The sequence below is a fragment of the Rhea americana genome, unplaced genomic scaffold (genome assembly GCF_003343005.1).
Source record: "Rhea americana isolate MKP2758 unplaced genomic scaffold, rheAme1 scaffold_30, whole genome shotgun sequence".
Taxonomy (NCBI): Eukaryota; Metazoa; Chordata; class Aves; order Rheiformes; family Rheidae; genus Rhea; species Rhea americana.
In genome coordinates, this window is record NW_028186424.1 from 6,976,436 (window position 1) to 6,997,466 (window position 21,031).

General features: G+C 40.2%; 2 protein-coding genes and 1 long non-coding RNA gene across 3 annotated transcripts in view; 2 read left to right on the plus strand and 1 right to left on the minus strand.

Annotated features, from left to right (window-relative positions):
• The first annotated feature begins 1,870 nt into the window (after positions 1–1,870).
• On the plus strand, positions 1,871–15,357 carry LOC146593272 (uncharacterized). The gene is made up of 10 exons (XM_085309676.1): positions 1,871–2,081; positions 5,264–5,368; positions 6,121–6,252; positions 8,195–8,344; positions 9,148–9,285; positions 9,968–10,084; positions 11,202–11,309; positions 11,719–11,829; positions 12,150–12,256; positions 12,845–15,357. Exons 1-9 carry the CDS (start codon positions 1,999–2,001, stop codon positions 12,229–12,231), a joined length of 1,026 nt encoding a protein of 341 aa, XP_085165802.1. The 5' UTR covers positions 1,871–1,998; the 3' UTR covers positions 12,232–12,256; positions 12,845–15,357.
• A 2,115-nt stretch (positions 15,358–17,472) lies between these two features.
• Positions 17,473–19,859, minus strand: LOC146593273 (uncharacterized). The gene is made up of 3 exons (XR_014896437.1): positions 19,773–19,859; positions 18,176–18,332; positions 17,473–17,605 (listed from the first exon to the last, which is right to left on the minus strand). It is a non-coding gene; the product is annotated as an uncharacterized LOC146593273 (long non-coding RNA).
• A 955-nt stretch (positions 19,860–20,814) lies between these two features.
• LOC146593274 (histone RNA hairpin-binding protein-like) overlaps positions 20,815–21,031 on the plus strand; it is a 6,764-nt gene continuing 6,547 nt past the window's right edge. Inside the window, exon 1 of the mRNA XM_085309678.1 lies at positions 20,815–20,992. Coding sequence (XP_085165804.1) covers positions 20,946–20,992 — 47 coding nt within the window. The 5' untranslated portion in view covers positions 20,815–20,945. The remainder of the gene's footprint in view (positions 20,993–21,031) is intronic.

Sequence of the window (21,031 nt, forward strand, 5' to 3'; positions counted from 1 at the left end):
ACAGAAGCAGCTGCCATGACTTCTAACTGCATAGGTAATCTTGTATCTTATTTGTCTTGCGTAATTCGCCAAACATTAAGATAGGTGTTTGTCTTCATGATAATTTCAAATCATCATTCCAAAAAACCACACACACATGTATGGCTGTTTCTAGAGAAGGTCACTGCTTGCAGGAAAAAGAAATATATTGCCTCCCAACTGATCATGATATGCTTCATAAACGTAAAGGTAGTGTTTGGAATATTTCTCTTTGCAGCACTTATGAGACAAATAGTGTGATAGGATAAAATATTTACTTAATAATAATTTCTTTAACTATTAAGGCTTTAGAGTTGGGCTTTTTTTTAGTTGTGTGCATGCTTTTCAACATGCCTTGTAGATAGGCAATGTTAGTRTACTGAAGTATATTATGAAAATGTAAATTTAATGACTACTATAAAACAATTTATTCATCGATGCACAGTGTCAGTATAAATACCACATATGTGGTATTAATAGGTGTTAGTTAATATATGGCTTAATAGGTATTTCTGAGAACATGGCTATATGTATCATTGCCACTGTTGTGTTTTATCTGAAATGCTACGATTCCGTAAGTTACTGGCAAAATACAATTTTTGTTGATTTTTGCCAATAATTTGTTGACCATGGAAGGCATTTTATCCAACCAGGATATATTTTGAATCTTAYGAAATCTGTGCTACGAATGCAAGTTGTTTATAATGAGGCTTGCCATAACTTGAAACTGGAATACCTGGTTGTTATGTGATCACTTCAGAGTATTTTTATTGCACTAAAGCTCTGTAGACAGCAGCCATGTGCCATTCCAGTCGGACTAAACCTGAGTAACACATCATTAAATTCTGACAGCTGCTTCTTAAGAAGGACATGTTTTTTTAGATATTTAAGATGAAATGAATATTCAAGCTCTGACAGGCATTATTAGACACTTTCTTCCAAAGATATACTACAGGTATATGTGTGGGGAGGTTTTTTACCCAGATAGTTATATATTTTAAAACTGTTTTGTATTTGGATAGCCTTTAAGCAAAAGGCTTAATCAATACATGTAGTTCATTTTAAAACTACCTGAATAAATGTACAATTGACTGTATTTAAGACTTTTAGTTTTCATTTTAACTACTTTTTACAGTCCAAAACATTGTTTGGGTGGAAATCAGACATTCATCTACATACAGTGTGTTAGCTTAGGATAAGTCAATACAAAGTAGGACTTACTCCTAAAGGAGCATCTGACAATTACTTCTTCGTTAAATTTTCCTACTAAAATCTCAATGCAAGAATACAAAGGCCATACATAAAGGAAGTACGTCATGAAAAATCTGTGTATCAAAAAAAAAAAGACTTTCCATAAGTGGCTGGGGCAAGGAACGGACACTGGATCCCATTCACTCAGTGGGGGAACTGCCAGAAATCTCTCACCTAAGAAGCTCTTACATACTGTGGCGATAACCCCTCATAGACACAAACATCCAAAATTTATATTCCGGCATTGCTTAGAGCTGTCACGGACAACAGCTGCGCGGAGCGCACTCCCGCGGAGCGCCTGTCGCCGTGCCCGCCACCCGCGGTGCTGAGCTGCCCGCAGACCGCGTCCACCGCCACCTCCCGCTCGCCTCAGCGCCCCGGGCTGCTGCGCGCTTCCTTTCCCGCGCCGCTCCGCAAGCCGCTCTGCGCATGCGCGCATCCCCGGCGCCTGCGCACACTCCCGCCGGCCGGAATCCCGCGCCTGCGCTCTGCCCTCGCGGCCGGCGGGGCGCAGCCATGTTCGGCGGGCGGGGTCGCCCGCTGCGGCCATGTTGCGCGGGCCGCGCAGGTGGGAGCTGCGGCGGCGGCGGGAGGGAGGGGAGCGGCGCAGCGCGCAGGGTCCCCGTTGCTCCCTCAGGACGGGCGGGGGCAGCCTCGCTGCTCCCGGGACGCGTGGGCCCCCAGCCGTGAGGGAGGGGCCGGTACCCCGCGGGCGGCTCCCGGGSAGAAATGCGGCAGCAGATGCCTCGCTCGGCTGCGAGGCGGAGTTTTGGGCCGGTGTTTCCCTCCTGGCTTCTCCGATGGGGCTGTAGGTGAGGCCCGGCTGGCGCCGCGCTGTCCTTTGCTGTCGCCAGCAGTGACCGTTGGCGCGGGACGGACCGAGGTTTTGACAGCGCAGCGCTTCCGCCGGGAGCGACCGTGTTAGAAGCGCCGTTTTGTTCAGACGCCGCTTAGGTTCGCGGCTGGGGTTAAATTATCCGCGTTGCGCAGCAGTCGCTGCCGGGGCCCTGCGGACAGGAAGCTGCCGGAGGGCCGCGGGTGCAGAGCTCTGGGGAGGAGGCGAGGGAAGAAAACAGGAGCTGTTAGTCCAGGGTTAAAGCGACGAAAGCCTGCCTTTCCTCCCGCGCACCTCGAAAAAGCAGRGGGCTTGCAGCTGCAGGGTCTGTCCTTCGCGCTGAAGCGTGTTTATTGTGTGGAGGCTTCGTCCCCTCCCGGGGGCGGAGGCCGAGGCCGGCCTGCAGGTGCGTCTTTACCCTAGAAGCCAGGTCTTGTGTTCACTGAAAGCTGAAGGTGTTTTGCTTAGTAACCTAACATGTRAGAGAAATTCAGAAATCAAAGGCCCACAACAGGAGAGGAAGCCAGGGAAAATGTAGGTAACTCTTGATTCTTAAGTAATCCTTGACCGACCTTTTGTTTGCAAGTGCCCCACTCTCATTCCTTCTCCTATAATTGTAAAGACTACACAGCAGTCTCTGGTAAGGAATTTGCAGTCTGAAAGTGTTTCTAAGTGAACATTTGACCTACTTCTCTCTTACTAGGTGTCCTGTTTCCTGTGTTAAAGTAATTTTTCTGTATGTTGTTTTCTGTATGTTGGCCTCTTTCTCAAAGATTAGTGCTGAATGGGATGGTGTATATATATGTAAACCAATGCACTGCTACTACAGGACAGTCTGTGGATGTTGCGTATGTCAGCAGTTCCATAAACACTGCTGAAGGTCTTCTGATGTTTTTTCCCCCCCTTTTTGATTGAGGAAGGATTTTTTTTTTTGGTTAACTAAAGATCAACAGATTAAAGTTTGGGTATCTTAATTGCAGTAGTCAAACACTTTTTCTCAGCAATTGAATTGGCTAATCCTGAGTAAGCTGATGCAAATCATATGYATCTGTAAGCCAAACTAATCAGTGATTTGCAATGACAAGTGATAATAGATAGGTTGTCATATTTATTTTGAGAAGGTAATGTTCAGTGCCTACCAGTGACTAGGTTACGATGAAAATTATTGTTTTCTAGTTCTGTACAACCASCACACTGCTGCTTTTTAGAGCAGAAATGCAGACACTGGAATGGTTCAGATTCTTTGGTATGTGATGAATATCTGTCTAAACATTTAGATCGCTYAGTGGAGTGGTAAGGAATAAATATGGAATTTGCTTAAATTTTCATTTTACTGTGAAATAACTTCTTTCTTTAGAAATCCAGCAAAACTTGAGAAGTTTTGAACAGTTTTGTAATAATATGGAGCATAGAGTTAGCAAATGATAGCCTTSTTATGTAAGAGTAGACCATACAGTTTGGCTAATCAGAATTCATATCATAAAATTTTCAATTACTCTGTATGAAAGGAAGTAATTGTATATTATATAGTGAGGCAGCARTTGGAAACCTTTTGCTGCTAACATCTTCTGTATTAGTAGAAAGTGTCCCTTGAAAAATATGCTGTAACTTTTTTACTTTGCTGATGCGTATTTATCTGTGTGTGGACAAACCATAATGTTTTTGTCTTCCTCTGTCAGTGTGCTTAATCTATTCAGCTGTACCACAGTTTTTAGTAAATACCTATTTTCTTTGCAGTCCCTTACTGAGGACAACTTGAGATGAGATCAAATTTTATAGGTAGGTAGTCCTAAGAGTATTTTGCTTTTCTTTTGGATATTCTGGAGAGCAGGCCTCAGGTRGAGGAAGTAGTGGAGATAGGTATATTGGTGTCTGTCAGGAAATAAAAAAATAATGAATGTTTAGGTATCTGCAAACAACTGACCAGAACATAAGTTAGAGATGATGATGAGTATTTGATCAAGATATTTTACTGAGGGCAYATGACTTTATGTATATACAATTTGTACATCTCTGAGTATTACATTATATGAAGGTTATAATCTCTGGTGGCCTCTGATATTGCTTCAGTTAATAACTAGATCTTTTGAAGAGGTTGAGAAAAATAATCTTGTATGCAGGAGGTATCCCTGTGTCTTTGAAGTTATAAAAAATCTTAACAATATGACAGTAAATCAAACTAAATGCACTTGGAGCTTTTCTTGGGGGGGACGGAATAGATGTGTTCCTTCTCTGTTGAGTCTTTATCTTGTGTAATATTAAGAGACATTAGCAGCATGGATGGCAATTACAGCTGTTGGTATGAAACATTTTAGGTAGAGTAACGTTTTGTAACCTAAACTAAAACTACRTCTGTATTTTATGTTAAATGTTGAGGTATTAATATCAAAGGAATGGGACTAACTTTGTGGAAGGAAGAGTTCTCAGCGCTTCAAAATACTACAGCATTATCCACTTTTCATTAGTTAATAAGGAATTGATAAATTTCTCTTTACTCAGAATATTAGTGATCCAGATGGTTATTAAAGTAGGAGCTTCCTGGCTTCATTTTCTACTTTACATGACAGTATATACATCCTTGAAATTGTATTTTGGGAAGATATGAAGTCATGCTGGTATCTGACAAAATGYTAGTTCTGCTAATATGGTAGACACTTCTCTCTTTCTTAAGCATCTCTTCAGTCCTTTACAATGTACTCTGCTTATCACTGACAGCAGTGTTTAAACTGAATTTTGACCTCAAGTGATTTCATGTGTTGTGCTCTTTGATAGAACTGAGGTATTGGAAAAAATCCTTAGCGTAGTACAGAAAAGTATTCGTGTTGGTTGACCTAGGAATGTTTTTAGAGGTTRTCAGCTCTATGGTTCTGATATGAAATTCACTTCATGATCACTTTCTTTCCCTGCAAAGTAAAAYTGATTGGTCTTATGTCACAGTGGAAGGTGACTTAAGCTGAGATATTTTAATCTGTTTGACTGTACAGTGAAATGGAATAGGAGCACTCCCATGGCCAGTTGGTGTTACAGTTGTGGAGGGTGGTAACTTGCTAGACYATGCTATCTTGATTTGCAAAGCTGCATTTGCCACTGTTGATTTWTTTGTCAGTTAAATAACTTATGAGCAACAAATGTTCACATAGAGATCTAATTATTTTCCAGTTCTACAATATCAGAATGTTCTAAGCCTTTTTCAAGCTGCTCAGACTGGGGAACTGGAATTGAAGAAGGCAGAGCAATGAGGACATCAAATAAAAAAATGACAAAGTGAGTATTACATAATCATTAAATAGGTGCTTTGATTTTTAGCAACAGCCATCTGATGACTTCCAACCACTTTRCATGCATTAATGAAGATTTGAAACACCTCGCATAAGAGGGAGGTGATGGTATCCTAAATCTTGGCCTCTCTCTCCGTCATACTCTGGATTTCTCACTGTTAAGTTGGCCAAACTGATTCATTTCAAGCCTGAAGGAAACTTGAAGGAGAGAATAGCACAGAGAAGATCTTGTCTTAAAAACTGTTAGTGAGATCATATCAGATTCTCTTTCTTTTCAGGTTAAATTGCGTATTTATTACAACTTTACATAAGCAGTATTCTAGTGTKAGAGAAATGGCTATAAGATCATTCAAGCTAGTCTCCTTTATATTATCTGTCTCTGTTGTATTAAAGGGTTTTTTTGATTTTTTTCTTTGTTTTTTTTAAATAATAGAAGGTTGTTACATGTATGCAAGAATCATCTATCAYTTTGTTTCCTTGTTACAGAACTAGTCATAAACTTTTAGTAAGGTAGTTGTACTGTTGGTACCCTCAGATACRTGTTAACTTAGTACAAACCTGAGCAATTACATAAACTTGAAAAGGCTGATCTGTTCTGGTGGTTCATTTGGTTACATTACCATCACCTCTGTGAATGAGTCACTGCCATCTATCAGAGTATATTCTAGTGGTTCTAGAGTATGTGTGTATATAACTTATTGTGAAGCTACTAACTTGATTCTAACTTTTATTTTTAAGTTCCGTTTCAAATGATTCCCCTAATCCAGTGGAAAGGGAAACCGATGAGGTGGTTCTAAGGAGAAGGCAAAAACAGATCAATTTTGGAAAGAACACCCTCGCATATGACAGATATATTAAAGAAGTGCCAAAGTAAGTTGTACTGTGCATTGCAAATTTCCAMGTAAATAGTTACTTGTTGCAGACGTGTAGTTCAGAGTATGGCTTTAGTTCTCTTAAAATAGTAATGACAAAAAATGAATAAAACCTGTGAATTATAATCCTTTTTGTCAAAAGGAAGCTAAGAATTTTCTGCACTGAAGCTAACTTAAAGCTAAAGATGACCCTTGAGTACTCTTGTTGTCAGTAGCAAGCTTTAAATAAATTCTTTGTTGGTCAGCTCCCTGTGAAGCTTCTGGTGACTGTTGCTAGATCAACATGAAGTTAATTTGTGTTGGAAAGTGACACTTTGGAATGAGGATTGAATAAAGCTTTTCATTTAAGTATKGGTAAGGGCAGCTAGTCTTCAGTGRTTATTCGGTTGCTAACTGAAATCAAGCCCTGGATTTCTTCCATTCTCTGACATGCCACTTTGGGCCTCACAAAGTYTGTGAGTTGTAGTACTTAAGTTACATTTAGATTTTCAGTCAGCTCTCTCTACTTGCTTCAGAACTATAAGAATTCAGAAACTACTCTGTGGGAACATATGGATGTGCATCTTTTTCTTAGTTTTGGTTTTGAGATTTTTTTTTAATTACTTGTTATTTATGGTTGCCCTACTTTTTCTGGATTCTACACTTAAGAGTCTGTTGTGAAAATTGTCAGCCAAGCACAGTGGACACTGCAAGCTTGTTGTTAAGCAAAATTTAAAAGTAGCCTAGATGACTAAAAATCTACAACAGATAGCAATTACAGATACGCYGCAGTATCATGATCATATCTTCAATAACTTTCTCCTCCTCCCTCCCCTGCCCCAAAGAATCTCAGTGCGACTTGTGAACTGTRTTTTTTCTTGTCGCTTCATCATCAGTGTGGTAGGACTGTAGCTGGTCTTATGGTTATGCCTGGCATGCACATAGCTTGGCTGTGATCRYCTAAATTGTAGGTGGAAAACAGATGAGAATGATATTCCAGAAAAAGCATGGGATAAACTAGTTAAAAATAATAATAATWAAAAAAAAGTTACCRGATGRCATTTTAACAGGGTAGTTAATAACRCTATTTCTTAACAGGGGTCTGCTTCTGTTACAAAAGAGATAGTCAAACTCTTATGGCTTTGTGTATTTGTCTGTGAAGCTGGTGGGAAAAACACTTTAAAGAAAGATACTTTGTATCTTTCTTAAGCATGATTATAATATTCTCTTTTTTTCCCAGGCATAAAAACCTACTCCAGTATGACACGGTATAACCACAGGATTATTTTGTACTGGAGATACGGTTTAGGGAGGTCTTCAGTAATCTTTAGTTGGGCAAGATCTGGGTTTGAGATACCATCTGAGAAATGCCACTTCCAGCCATTTGGTGATCTCGAACAGTGTTGTTATAGCATTTGCCTGTTGCAGRTCTAGTGAAAAGGCATAGCATTTACTCACTTGTTTGCATATTGCCCACAGGATGTGGGTATTTTGTTTTTTAAATCTTTACTCTCAAAGGGCAAGCGCTRTTTAGAAGTGTACAGTCTCTATTGTAATAATTCATGAACAATTGTGGAAGAAAAATTCACTGAGGATATTAAATATGAAGAAACTACATCTGACTCAGGAAATCTGAGATAGAAATAGTTGGAGGCAGGGAGAGTATTGAAGGAGTATCTCCTGTTTCATATTTGTCCTTAGGCAGTAGGCATCTGCTTTTGGCAACTGTCAGGCTGCTGGACTGGAAAGACTTCTGGTCTGACTCAGTATGTTATTGTTAGGTGTTGCTCATGTGGTTTGTTTCTGACAGTGTTTTAGAATATAGCTATTTCAGTTAAGCTATTAACGTGGGAGTATTTTATTTAATAGTCCATTGATGCTTGCTTAATCTGATAGACTAAGGATTTTTTGGAAGAAAGAAAATCATGTCCTGARGTATAAATATTACTGTGTTTTTACAGGAATCAACGAATACCAGGAGTTCATCCGAGAACTCCCAACAAATTTAAGAAGTACAGCCGCAGATCCTGGGACCAGCAGATCCGGCTGTGGAAGATAGCACTGCATGCCTGGGATCCTCCTGAAGAAGAAACCTGGGATCTGCAGCCAGTGTGTGTATGGGTGAATTAATCAGCACTCATCTGTTGTTTCACAGCAGTTTCTACTTTCTCTGGAGCATTTCTTACTGGGAGCAAGAAAGAGAATTGATCTCAGGCTCAGAAACAGGAGTCCCATTCAGGCTCCTCTAGTACCTTGTTTTTCCCCTGTCAAATTCTGTTAGTCTTCAAAATTTTTCTAATGTTTAGACTAAATTCACTTCCAGTAAGGCAGTTTGTGGAGGAAAGCATGTGGTGTGTTTGCAGTAGTACATTCCATTCCCTGTGTGTTTGCACTGGTCAACACAAGATAAAACTATTTTTTCTAGGAAGGGATAGTARTAAGTGGAAACTTGTTGATTCCTTGGTCTTCATAATATTTTCATCTATGGTTAGACTATGGTGGGTACTTCTTTCTGATGGCAGTAGAACTGCCCTACTCCTGTAATAATGATCTGTTGAGAATCCGAAGCTAAAGATTGGAGAGATTTTAAATCTTCTGCAGAAGATGGTGGCAACTGTATTCAAATCTGAAAGACTATTTTAATCTTTTAAGAACTTGATATTTCTGTAACAGGGCTAGCTTCAGTAACTAAAACCTAGTATTTGTTGGGAAGTAAACTGGGAGAAGAGTGAATGGAATTCTCTTAGCACTTTAACTGTTGTGTTAATAACTTTAGTTGTGCTGGAGGTTGCAATTGTTTGCACCATCTGGGTATTGTATGAATGAACTATCAACTACTGCAACTTAACTGTCTTCTGCTGGGAGTGATAAGCTAGATGGATAGTTTTTTAAATCTCGATTTTTCTCATTTTAGTAGTACAGAACCTTCAAGTAGTTCCCAAGAATKGGTCTATAAAGATCAGGAGGACTCTGACTGCCCAGGATTTGATGAAAAGCAGAAGAGAAATGAATGTGAAAATCAATGCAAACAGACAGACTATGCATCAGAAAGGTATGAAATCAAGTTTTGTGATGAATTAATTGAGATAATGCAATGCATATTGCTAGTATCACTTTTTTGGTGGGAAGTATTTAATGAGGGAGCAGTTACCTCTCTGTCTCTCCATTTGGTAGTTACACTGTTGAATCTGGTACAAGGTATTGAGTGTGGAAAAAGTACCAGCATTGCAGATCGCATGATTAACAGTAGAAAAAGGAAATACTCTTTCTGCTTGTCTGTTCATACAGTGGAGTACTGAGGTGTCTTTAACCAAAATTGGCAAGTGCTGAAAATAGACTTTCTTCTTCAGAAGCAAGACTGATGAGCCTAAACTAAGTGTTCTCTTTGTGTGCAGAACAGCGTGGAGTGTGACAGTGAAGCATCTCATGCAATTCTGTCTACTGAGATGTCTTGATCTGGGCTATGCATATGGGGCTGGAAATGGTTCTTCTTCCAAGCTCRGTGGAGTTTCACTGGCAATTACAACTTGGTTCAGTTTTCAGAATACAGTCAAKTGGTTACAAAATTTGAACCATTTTCTTAGGTGTTCCTTTTGCTGTAACTTGTGTGTCTTGCTTTAAGGAGAAAACTCTTCTTGTGTGGTATGTTTTTATTTTGCATAACTGTGATACAAACTTAAACATAGATGATGGAAGAATGCTTTTTATGTAAAATCTGTGTCTCGTTTTTGCAGTCCCTGTTCTCCCGATTCTTCTCCAGTATGGAAACGCAGAAAACGGAATAGTACTGACTCCCCTACAGGCTCAAAGGGCAAAAACCATTACGTGCATCTGTATCACACACTGGAAGGGTATGAAAGGATTCTCTGTACGGAGATCTGTTCACATTATGGCTGGCTTTTTGAATATGACTGAAATTTATCCCCTCTTTCCACTGTTTGCTAATAGCTTTAATCTAAACGTATTTGCATTCTAATGAGGAAAGGAAATCRTGCCAGAATAACCTTGGTGACAAGTGTTTCCAAAGGTGAAGAAAATGGTGTCAAAATACACAGCACAGGTTATTTTAGGGCACATTATTTTATGTGTAGAATTAAGCAATGGCAATGTCTTGTCCTTGATTTCCAGTGGAATGTGGTTTCTCCTTCAAAGCTTATAAATATGAAATTTTTGGGACTCTGTCATACTTATTTCATGTAAGATTTTTGAGGTACTTGTAACACTGAAACATCTTTTACAGGCACTGTATTCTGCCTTTTGGCATACAGAGTATATACAAGTAGATGAATGTCATGACAAAGGAATAGAGACTCATGAAAAAGCCTGTGCACTCCTCAGTGTCAGCGCATGTTGAAACTTACTGCCTGATTAACTATTATGTGTTATATTTACTACAGATGTTTATGGAAAAATGTGTATGCATTAAGGATGTTAAAGGGGAAGTTTTGTGTGTTTTCGGCTATGCTTTTCCCTGCCTTACGAAAGGTGGCATGGGAAAAAAGGCTTGTTGAAACAACAAAAAATAGGTCAGCCATCTGGGAGTGGGGCAAAGTGAGATTAACGATTAAAAAATGGGAAGCAGAAGCATTTTGAAATGTCTGAATGTTTCAGAGTTTTTCAGGCTAGCACTGCTTTATTCAAAGTTGTTTAGGAATTAAACTACTCTTCCACTAATTGTTTTTAATCATATTTCCTTATTTTTTTTCCTTGCTGCTGCATAAAATAGTCTTGTAAATGGGAAATGATAGGCTGTCTATGTAGAAGAGAGGCACAGTTTATACATACTGTTGTCAAAACCACAAAGAAAACTGGAACAATGGTTTAAGGTTTTAGGGGATTAGTAGCCTTTTGTTAAGAACCTTAGTACAGGTGTGGATTYTTCTTCTTCTTACTTAGCTCCAATATCCTTAGAAGCATTCAGAGGAACAAAAAGCTCYGTAGTTTTAGATGTTTTTGCTTGCTTTCTAGTCTTACTGAATCAGGACATCAGGAGGTTTTTTCACAGTGTTCAGAGTGGGGAACCTCGGGTGAAAATGATGAAATAATGACAATACAACATGGTACAGAAGTAACAAGGTAAATACCATAATACCAAATACCAGAATGCTTGTGCTGTGAAGCTGCCCTTGGCTTTTTTTAACTTCCTTTTCCTTCACTGTTTTCTTTAGCCCTGCTTTAGTCTTCCCTCCTTTCCCCCCGCCCCATACTTCCTGAAGCATATGGTTTGTTTGGTTATTTTTGTTCCTTGACTTGGCTAACCTTAGTCTGGCTTCCTTCTGCTCCTTTCTGCTTCCTCTGCTATTAGCTAATCGTACAAGATGCTGAGCTGCTTTCCCTTTTTTGTCTTAGGGAAAGCTGTTGTTCCCAATAACTGTTAGTTGCCTCTTACTTGCGAAGCCTAGCACTTGAAAACTTCTTGTCTTGTTTTCTTGAGATGAAGCTGTTTTGTAGCTGACTACAGAGGTGGTTGTTTGTTTTTATGCAGTGACCAGGTTCCAGACAGTTGTTCTTCGGGATGGAATGATCAGAAACAGAAAAAATCCAACCTTCTACAGGACAACAAAACATGCAGAGACTCAGACTGCAGGCTAGAGAGGTATAAAAAGCCTGTGTATCAGGGACTTTTTTTCATATTAGAAGTGTGTTGTCTTATTTCTGTATTTTAAACTAAGGTTTTATTAAGAATATGCATCTCTAATGCTCTTTTTAGGGATATTTTGGCCAGTATTTGTTGTGTGGTAAAACTTCGTTCTTAATGTTTTCTCATTGCAAACCATAGGCATCATTATAGGACAGTCTGTATTAAAAAGCAGCTTGTAACTGTATTTTGTATTAAAAGGTACCATAATAAAGTCAACCACTTAGTCGTTTTGAATGGAAATAGAGATACAGAATGGAATTGTTTTTTATTTGTAGGCTTAAACTTTGCAGCAGTTTATTGGAAGAACATCAGTCAGAATACCCTGAGAGGGATGGGGAAGTGCAAGTGTTGAAATAATAAGGAAAAAAATCTAAATTGAAAGGTTAGTTCATGATGTGTACTTAATTTACGTATTCTGTTTCAGTACCTCATATGCGATCCAGTTCGACAGCATCCAACTCTTCAGTTCAAGAAGATCAGTTTCTCTTTTTACTCCTTTATTTTATGATCAGTATTTCTTCCCATCTTCTTGTCTTTAAAGTAGTGCCTAATTAAGAGATGTAATAGTTTTGACTTAAGAAATATTATGCTTTCTAGCTGAACAGATAAACATTTCAATTTACTATCRCTCAATTAAGTGGTGCTTTTTTTTTAATTTCAGGAGCAGCTTTTCTGTCTCTTAACTAATGTTAACAGTCATCTCAGAATATTCTTCATAATAAAGCCAATTAAGAATTTGGCACAGAAGTAGTATTATACTAGATAAGTTTTTTGTTGAATTCTACTGAGAATAAAAGGAAAAAGCATTTAAGACTTTAGTGGAAATATGTATAAATAGCAGTTTTTTTGTTGACTTCATTGATCTGATTTTAAACTAAATTCTTTATTACTATGAATAAGACTATGGTTTATCACTTTTTTGGAGTGCTAATTCAGTGTTTGAAAATGTCTAGTCTTTCTTTGTATGTAGAAATATCAAAGAAGAAAGACTTTCTCCTGTGACACAACGATTTGAAGGATAGGAATATATTCTGGGATCAGCTGATCAAGCCTTGGAAGACTGGTGCAGTCTCRTAACTTCTGCCCTGAAAGAGGAAGAGATTTGCAGTCAATGTTGATGTGTAATCAACGTAAGTTGAAATGTGCAGGTAAAAGAAGCATGTCTCTACGTCACAGTTTGGAGAGGCTTTCTAGTCTTTTGGGCAGTGAGTTGATACCTATCTGCTTTGCAGTCAGCTTTGTTCTACGTAAGSTTCTAATAAGGTGTGTATATACTCAGTGGGTGCAATCACTCATTCTAATTGGAAGGCTACCTTTGTGGCAAGTTGAATGTAGAGTGGATTTAATAGCTTCTCTTGAGCAAAAGCATATATTTCCTGTGATGCGGAGAGAGAGGCAATTCCTGTGACCTTTGTTTTCAGATTTGACTAACTCTCAAATGGCAGGACCTTTTTGACTTATCTGAGGAAACAGAATGTTGCTTGAAAACTGATTTATGGATTACATGATGGAAAAGCCCCTGCCTGTTTGCTAAAAAGAAAATTTTTAATGAGATTCTTAGTCTTAGACAGGAAAAAGAAATGTGGCTGTTAAATGTCTCATCGTTTTGAGTGTATCTGGTTGCTCTTTTAAAGGAGGAAAAACTGATGAGTAGAATGCTTGTGATACGACAGGAATTTGTTAACTGCAATTGAGAGAAAATGTATTTTGTGCATTGGTAACGGTACATAGGCAAAGATGATGTGAGAAGTTGGGAGAGGCTCAAGTACTTCATTTTTTTCTTTGACACATACTTTACCAGCATCAGTTATTTAATGCTCTCATTATTTTTGCAATCATTTACATTCTCTAAATGTTTCTAACATCCATAACACTTCCTGAAGTATGGACAATATAGCTTTGTCTTTTATACTGTGCTTTAAGTTCAACTACGTGCAGTGCTCTCTTCCATTTGCTACTACTGAAACATTGTAATTTAAGACAGTAATGTGGTCGGGGTTTTGCTGTTAACATCTAGATATATTTATAAAAGGCTGTTATGTCTACCTTTTTATTTAGGTTTCTCCAGAGCTTTAAGGATAGATAGGCTTCTGCAAGCTTTGCCTCGAATGTGAAACTTTGGATTTCATTAAGCCTGGGCTAAGATGATGGACGTTCCCTAAAGCTTTTGTGAGAATGTTTCTGCTTTATCCGAGTTAGAAGATGCTATGTGCCTCATTGTAAAGGCTACCTGAGTTTTTGGATTCTGCTTTTGCCGTTTGGACATCATGCTACGTACAGTGCACTAATGTTATGCTGGTGTGTTGGTCCGATATTGAGCCAGAGTGAAGAATGCCACCTCTTAACTCCTTGGTTTAAGTTCTTTTTCCTCTACTGGACCAGAATTATATATCCAACCTGAAGAACTACTTTAGAAGAATGTAGATAATTCTACCATTTCTTCCAGTTGTTGAAGACAAACTATTAGTAGGTTTTGGATGGGGTGTTCATCCATTTTTTTTTTCCATTCTCAGATCATGTATATGAAGCTAGCGTCTGCTTAATCCTGGTGAGACAGGAGAAAAGAAAAGGTTTATCAAAATCAGCCCCCTCTCTTTGAGAGGATGAGTGACTTAACTGCAACACAGCTTGAATACCTCTTGAATACCTGGATTTTACTTTTATACCTGTTACTGCCTCACCCAGAGAGCCAAGCTGCTGTCAGTAGAGGAGGATGAATTCAGTGGCTGCTGTTGCTACAGAAATAGAGGAAAACAGCGCTATTTGCAGACTCGGAGCAGGTGGCTGCTCTTGGATRAGGGATGTCCTTGCTGAGGGCTACTGTGTTCATCTTTGTTCTATCTGTCTAGCATTGTACTTAGATGCTCAATGTGAGTGTGCTGGCTACAGCGGAGTTTAGACCAGATTCATGTGTTAGAAGAAACTTTTACAATCCTTATCGTCTTTTTTTTTTTTTTTTTTTTTAATGTAAAATGTAGTAAAACACAAATGTCTCTTAGCACTGGGCATTCTCACTGCAGTAGTTTAGCTTTGCCATTGTTGCACTTTGTCTTCTTGCAAGGCCACTGCAGAAACTGTGTCAGTGCCAGTGATCATATGCAGCAGCCTTGCTGCGGAATGAGCTGTGTACATAAGGGCCAAAGACTGTTACGCTGTTGAAGTTGAAGCAAATTGCTTCCTGAGAGACTATTCCCAGTATCTCCCAAAACATAACTTCTACTTGTGTTACTCAGACCTTTCTCAAGTGAGCTTTGAGAACTGCTGTGCTGCTCTGGGTTTCCAGGTATGTTGCAAGTCGTCTTACACATGAACAACACTGTATAAAATGCACTTGCAGGAGCAGTAGCTTGCCTTCATCAAGGACTGCCATATGTGCAGAAATTCATGACTGCAGTTAACTACCACAAATTTGACAGTTCCTAGGGAAGATCAACATTTCAGAGTATGTAGGAGGGGAATTTGTGCTACCGCTTTTAACGGAAATGTGTTAGCCCTAGTTACAGCTACCACTCAATAGTAAGAATGTCCTTTTTGCTGTGTGTGCTCTGCTTACACAAACCCAGGAGGAGGGCAAGGCCTCTAACTGAAAGTCAAGTCAGTTAAGGCATTGTGAGGGTGAGGAGAACTGCCTGCAGGTTATGACTCCTCTCCTAGACTTTTCCTGCCGCTCTCGGCACTTGTCCAACTTTGCCTAGGCATGGTGTTCAGCAGTATCCTAGCGCAGTGGTGGCTCGCTTGTGTGTCGCAGACTTCAGAGCATGGAATGTGTTTATACAAGAAACAGATCTGTACAGCACCTTTTTAAAAAGTAATATGTAGAGCCTTGTTGTTCCAATGTGCATGTGTATATGATGTTTGTAAATAAATATTTTAAATCTTTGGCATATTGTGTTTATGCAAAAGAACTAGTTTTTAAAACTAACTTTCTATTTAGAATGTACTAGGATACTAATGTTTTAACTCCTGTTAGTACTGTTCRGCTGTTGTCAGCGTTTAATTATAAACGGAATGTGTTGGTTCAGTAGTTGTTCGTTTGCCCTTGTTCTGGGRGGAGGGAGGACTCTTCAGAGATCAAACCAAACTCTTGAAGGGAGTTTGCAGTGCMACTTGGCTTGTGTCCAAGCCTCAGTTTGAATTCATGATGAGATGTTAAAMTACATGTTCAGTGCGTTGTAACCTAGTGAAATGGAGCAGCTGAGGCCCTAGCACCCATTCTGCTGTAAGAATAGTGTCCTGTAGGAGATGATGAACCTGCCAGTTAGGAGTAATAGACTACCAAGAAAATATTTATCTAACCTCAGCTGTCAGAGCCCATAGGCTTTTACCTATGATGGATGGGGCATACAGTGGAGTTACAGACATAAATCCAYAGGATTTATAGTTCAGCAGTCTATTTAAAACAAACAAAAAAAAAAGAATTTCTTGGCTGAAGATAATTAGAGAATAGAAATAGAATAACTGCTATGMCTGTAGCAGTTAAATTTTGGACAAATTCAGCCCCTAATGGACGTTCCATACAATTGGATGAGCTTTACTAGTGTGATGAAAGTGATACTGAACAGATAAGGTGAGTGCTGCTGAAGTCATTGTGTTCAGTGCTGCCATTGAATGTAGAACCATCATCTTTTAATTAGCAACATTAACCTCATCAGTCTAAGTAGAGCAGTTATGCAAATGGATGGACTACATTCAGTTTTTGTTTCTGTAGCCAAGACTATTTAATGTAGAGTTTATAACAGAGATAAGCAAAGCTGAAATCTGGCACTCCGCTCCCAGTTTATACTGAAGAGCTTTCCATTAATTTTACCTGTTTTAATTAAACATGCTTTTCATAAATCTGTGCTTAGTAGCTCTTAGCTATGCCAAAATAAATTTTATGCTTTGACCAGTCAGGCTTAAATCTCTTCCAAGAAGTGATGCATGTCTTCTRTTGGCATGCTTCCACTGGCAGAGGCTCCTTATAGACAATGAGTTATCTGTGCTTACACAAACAATCCTTCACTAGTAGTCCTGAAATGTCATTGGTTATTTGTACTATATTTTGTTTTTAAAACTGCTCCTTGGAGGTCATGGTGACGGGATCTCTCCTCTTTCCCTTAAAATTCCTACTGAGATGAGAATGTTCTTTTCTGAAAGATTTTATCTTTGCTGAGTGGACAGGAAGTGCAAGGCAGCTRTAATCCCAAAGCTGTCTTGCAGCAGATAGTTCTGCTGAGAAGCTGAATTTATTTAACTTCTGTATAGTGCTATACTAACTGTGCTATGTGGCTTCCAGATTAACTCTCTCCTCTATCTTGTCATCTTGGATGAATTCAGATAAACATGCTATTAAATCCCTTCAGCCTTGCTCTGGATTAAGGTGAATGGGGTTTGTATATGTAGGTGTGCTGAACTTTAAGCAGGTCCTTGGTTCAGGAACAGTCCTGTTTTCCCTAACAGTTTATGGGAAAGGAATAGTGCTAGAGTAGCAAAAACATTCCTGCRGGAGCACAAGTATTTGTGTTGTTGCTGTGCAGGAGATGCATAAATGGGTACAATTACAGCAAGGCCCAAGGCCAGGCAAAGGAGAAGAAACTTTATGRTAAGTACAGCTTTTACATTGTCTGCTTTCATATGTCAGTGTTTTATTGAGAGCAGAGCCAGCCCTACTGTTATCACCCAAAGACAGGCATCTTGGACAACTTAAAACAGATCTCTCACAGAGGAGAAAAGCACAGGACCTGTATACAACCTGTGAGAGGAAAAAAAAAAAACATTAGTGGATAGGAAGTGGACTCAGACCTCTCTCACCTCTTCTCAAAATACTGCTGACTTTAGTCAGGAGCAATAGGTAAGTAGGTGCTCCACCCAAAAAGCATTAAAGAGCTGGAAATCATTTCCAAATATATGCTTAGCAGAAAACTTCCAGGTATATATATTTAATGAGAATACAGATGCATTTTGTAAAATTGAAATAATTTAAATATAATTCACCATTCACAAATGAAGAACATTGAAACCATAGAACATGCACTGCATTGCTTTTGAAGAGTCAAGCAAAATAAAGCAAAAAATCCAAAAAGAATCAAGCCAGCYAGCTGCTGAGATGTCAAACTATTTAAAAACCTTTGCAAATTATTGGCTGAAGACTCCTAGTCTGGCTTAGAGCAGCTCCCAGGGCAGACTGTCAAAGAGCAGTCTTTTCTGCATTTCTGAAGCTGTTAGTTCTCCGTTGTATGAATGTCTGTGTATGCTGAARAAAGGCCGAAAGACTGAGACAACATAGAGCAGGTGCTGCTCCTCAGATAACTGTCTTCATCACCTTAAATAATACGGATCCAAAGCAATATATTTGTTTCYGCTGCAATCACACTGCTTGCACAATTCATTCTTCTAGGGCGTTAAGATGTGTACTGCCACCTACTGCGCCTTGTGACTGCTCCGCTCCCGGGCAACAGCATCGCTACTTCTGCACAGACCTGCAATAGGGAATAGCCAGCATCTTTCATTTCTGTGTATGCTTGCTGTTAGATGAGAAAGTTTTAGTTTGTGAAACCCCACTTCATTTTTTCAGTAGCTGTACGTTTTCTTCTTCTCAACATGTGCTTTATCCAAACCCCATTCATTAGACACATCTTGTTGGTGATCTTGCAAATGTTATTCAGATACAACTAGTCATAGTAGTGAATATTAGGCTCCCTTAAGGCACAGGTTCGCTGTTGATGTTCTCTTTAATCTTTCAAATACATATTTCGGGGACATTTAGCACCGGCTTAGCTTACAGCAAAATTTTCCCTTACTGCTGTTTAAGCGCCTGGTTTTAGTCTGAATAAGCCAGCAAATTTTAAGAACTGCAGTTGTTACTACAACCTTAATAAACAAATATGCAAGTCAAAAATGTTTATAGCTTTGCAAAATGTCTTATGTCACTAAATATCAGCATTAAAAATATTTTTGGACTGAAGCTACATTTTCWCTAGAAAGCTTTAGCAGTGAAATTTCTGCTACATCACTGGATTTGTGTTGCAGATTGCTTTGCTGTTTCAGTGTACCCTCACATTGCTGTACTACCAGATGTATTGGCATGAGAGCTGAACATCCCTGTCTCCTCAGCATCACTTTGGTTTTGGGCAAGTATCTCTAAGTAACTATGGGATGTCAGTGCTCTTCTCAGGAACGTGGCAACCTTGTTTTCACAGTAACATCTGTTTCTTTCCACGATAAACTTTTTCTTTGCCAGTGCTTTGAACTCTCTGTAACACTGTTACCAGAACTGCAGCTGTGGAACAGAATTTTTGTATTTGTTTCAGAGGTCAGTATTTACTTATCCTGACTCCATCCAATTATCTACCATGATCTATAAAAAGTATTAATGTATAACTGTGTTTCTGTCAAGTAACCAGAGTATGTAATACGGAGTGTTTGCCGTAGTCTATTTGTTAAGAAAAAATGATCTTGACGGAGTAAAAATGCAGGCTGACATGCAAGCCATACACCATCCAGAAAAGAGCTTGCTAGAAGACATTTTTGGAGTAAACTTGAATGACCAAGTTACATTTATAATACAAACTATGCTCTGCGTTTTTGGACTAACATTTCTCACCCAGTTTAGGAGTGCTTAAAAGTTCATTTTTGGTATCCTGAAACCATGATTTAGTTCTGCTGCATTTTTTGAAATCCTGTTATTTCAACCGCTGCACAGAGGGAAAAAAAAAGATGCTGTCACAGAACAGAAACAGGTACTTATTATTTTTAAGGTTTCAGCTGAGGTGTCATGACAGAGATTTTTTTTATAATTTCCTGCCACCAAAAACAGAATTCCAATATTGCTATGTCCTTTAAAGCTGAAAAAGAATATGCAAAGGCTGCACCTGTACAAGTAAAAACACAACTAACCACATGCAGGGGTAAATGCATACCTTAAAAACAGAATCAGAAAGGCCATTGTTTTCTTCAGAAACAGTGTTATTTTTTGTGCCTTGTATCTGACTCACTAGTGTCAGTTTAATRATAAAAACATTACATCACTGATAGCTTCATCTGACCGCAGCTGAGACGTCTACTGGTCTGAGAAACAAGCAGCTGAAAAATGCCTCTTGTAAAGCCTCCTCTGACTCCACAGTGAAAACACCCATATTACTTTTTAATATAAGATTTCTGTAGTTTTGGTATTCAAAGTCCAAACCTGTACTCTAAWGCTTTTTTWAAAAAAAGGCAAGAAAATGTTGTCTTCAGTGTCAGAATAAAACCTCTTTGCCTTGAGGCCTTTACCACGGCTATTGTGATAGTTACGTGCAGTGTCCAACAAGCAAAACACAGTGCCRAGGCTGAGGCAGAAAACACTGTGCAGTCTGTGTGCGCCTTCCCGGGACGTGTCCTCCAGCCCGCTGGCAACGAGGCCGAGGAAAGTTGCTTGTTTAAAAAAATCTGCTTGAGTTCTGCTGCTTGTTTCTGAATTACTAAGAAATTTCGGTAGGTTCCAGATCTCACRAGTTCAAAGAAAATACTTAAGAAAGCTCCCCGCGTTAGCGTGGAAGCACGGGAGCGGCAGGGCGCGATCCAGCCCTGTTTCGCGTGGGCAGGAAACACGGTTTAGCGCCAAGTCCCTTTACGCCTTTCGGGTTGGCCGGGCCGGGGCGCGCCAAAACCGCGCCGCCTTCTCCCGCCAACACGCCCCGGGGGCGGGGCCTCGCGGGGCGGGGCCTCGCGGGGCGGCGGGCGGGAGCGGGCTAAACCATGAGAACGAGGGGGGGGTGTTGCTCTAGGGTGTCCCGTTCACCGCGCCCTCCCCGCGAGGCGCTGCGGGGAGTGAGGGCAGGAGAAGAGGGAATTTTCTTCGTCCTAGTGCGGGCGCGGCGGGAAGAGGCGGGAGAAGCCTCGAGCTGCGGCGGCGCTGGCGCTTGCCCCCCCCTCCCCCCCGAGCACCTGCTCGCAGTGGTCGGGCCCGCGCAGGCGCCCCAAGGCGCGGCGGGGGCGGAGCCAGCGGCGGCGGGAGATGCGAACGGGTTGAGGCGCGCAGCGGGTCGCCGCCGTCGTGTCCCCGCTCCGGTCCCCGCTCCCGCTCCGCCGGCGCCGCGCGAGGGCCCCGCGCCATGTCCTTCCGCCAGAGGAGCCCGCACGGCGGCGGCACCGCCGGCAGGTAAAGCCGCCCTCCCACCCCGAAGCGTGGGGTGGCGGC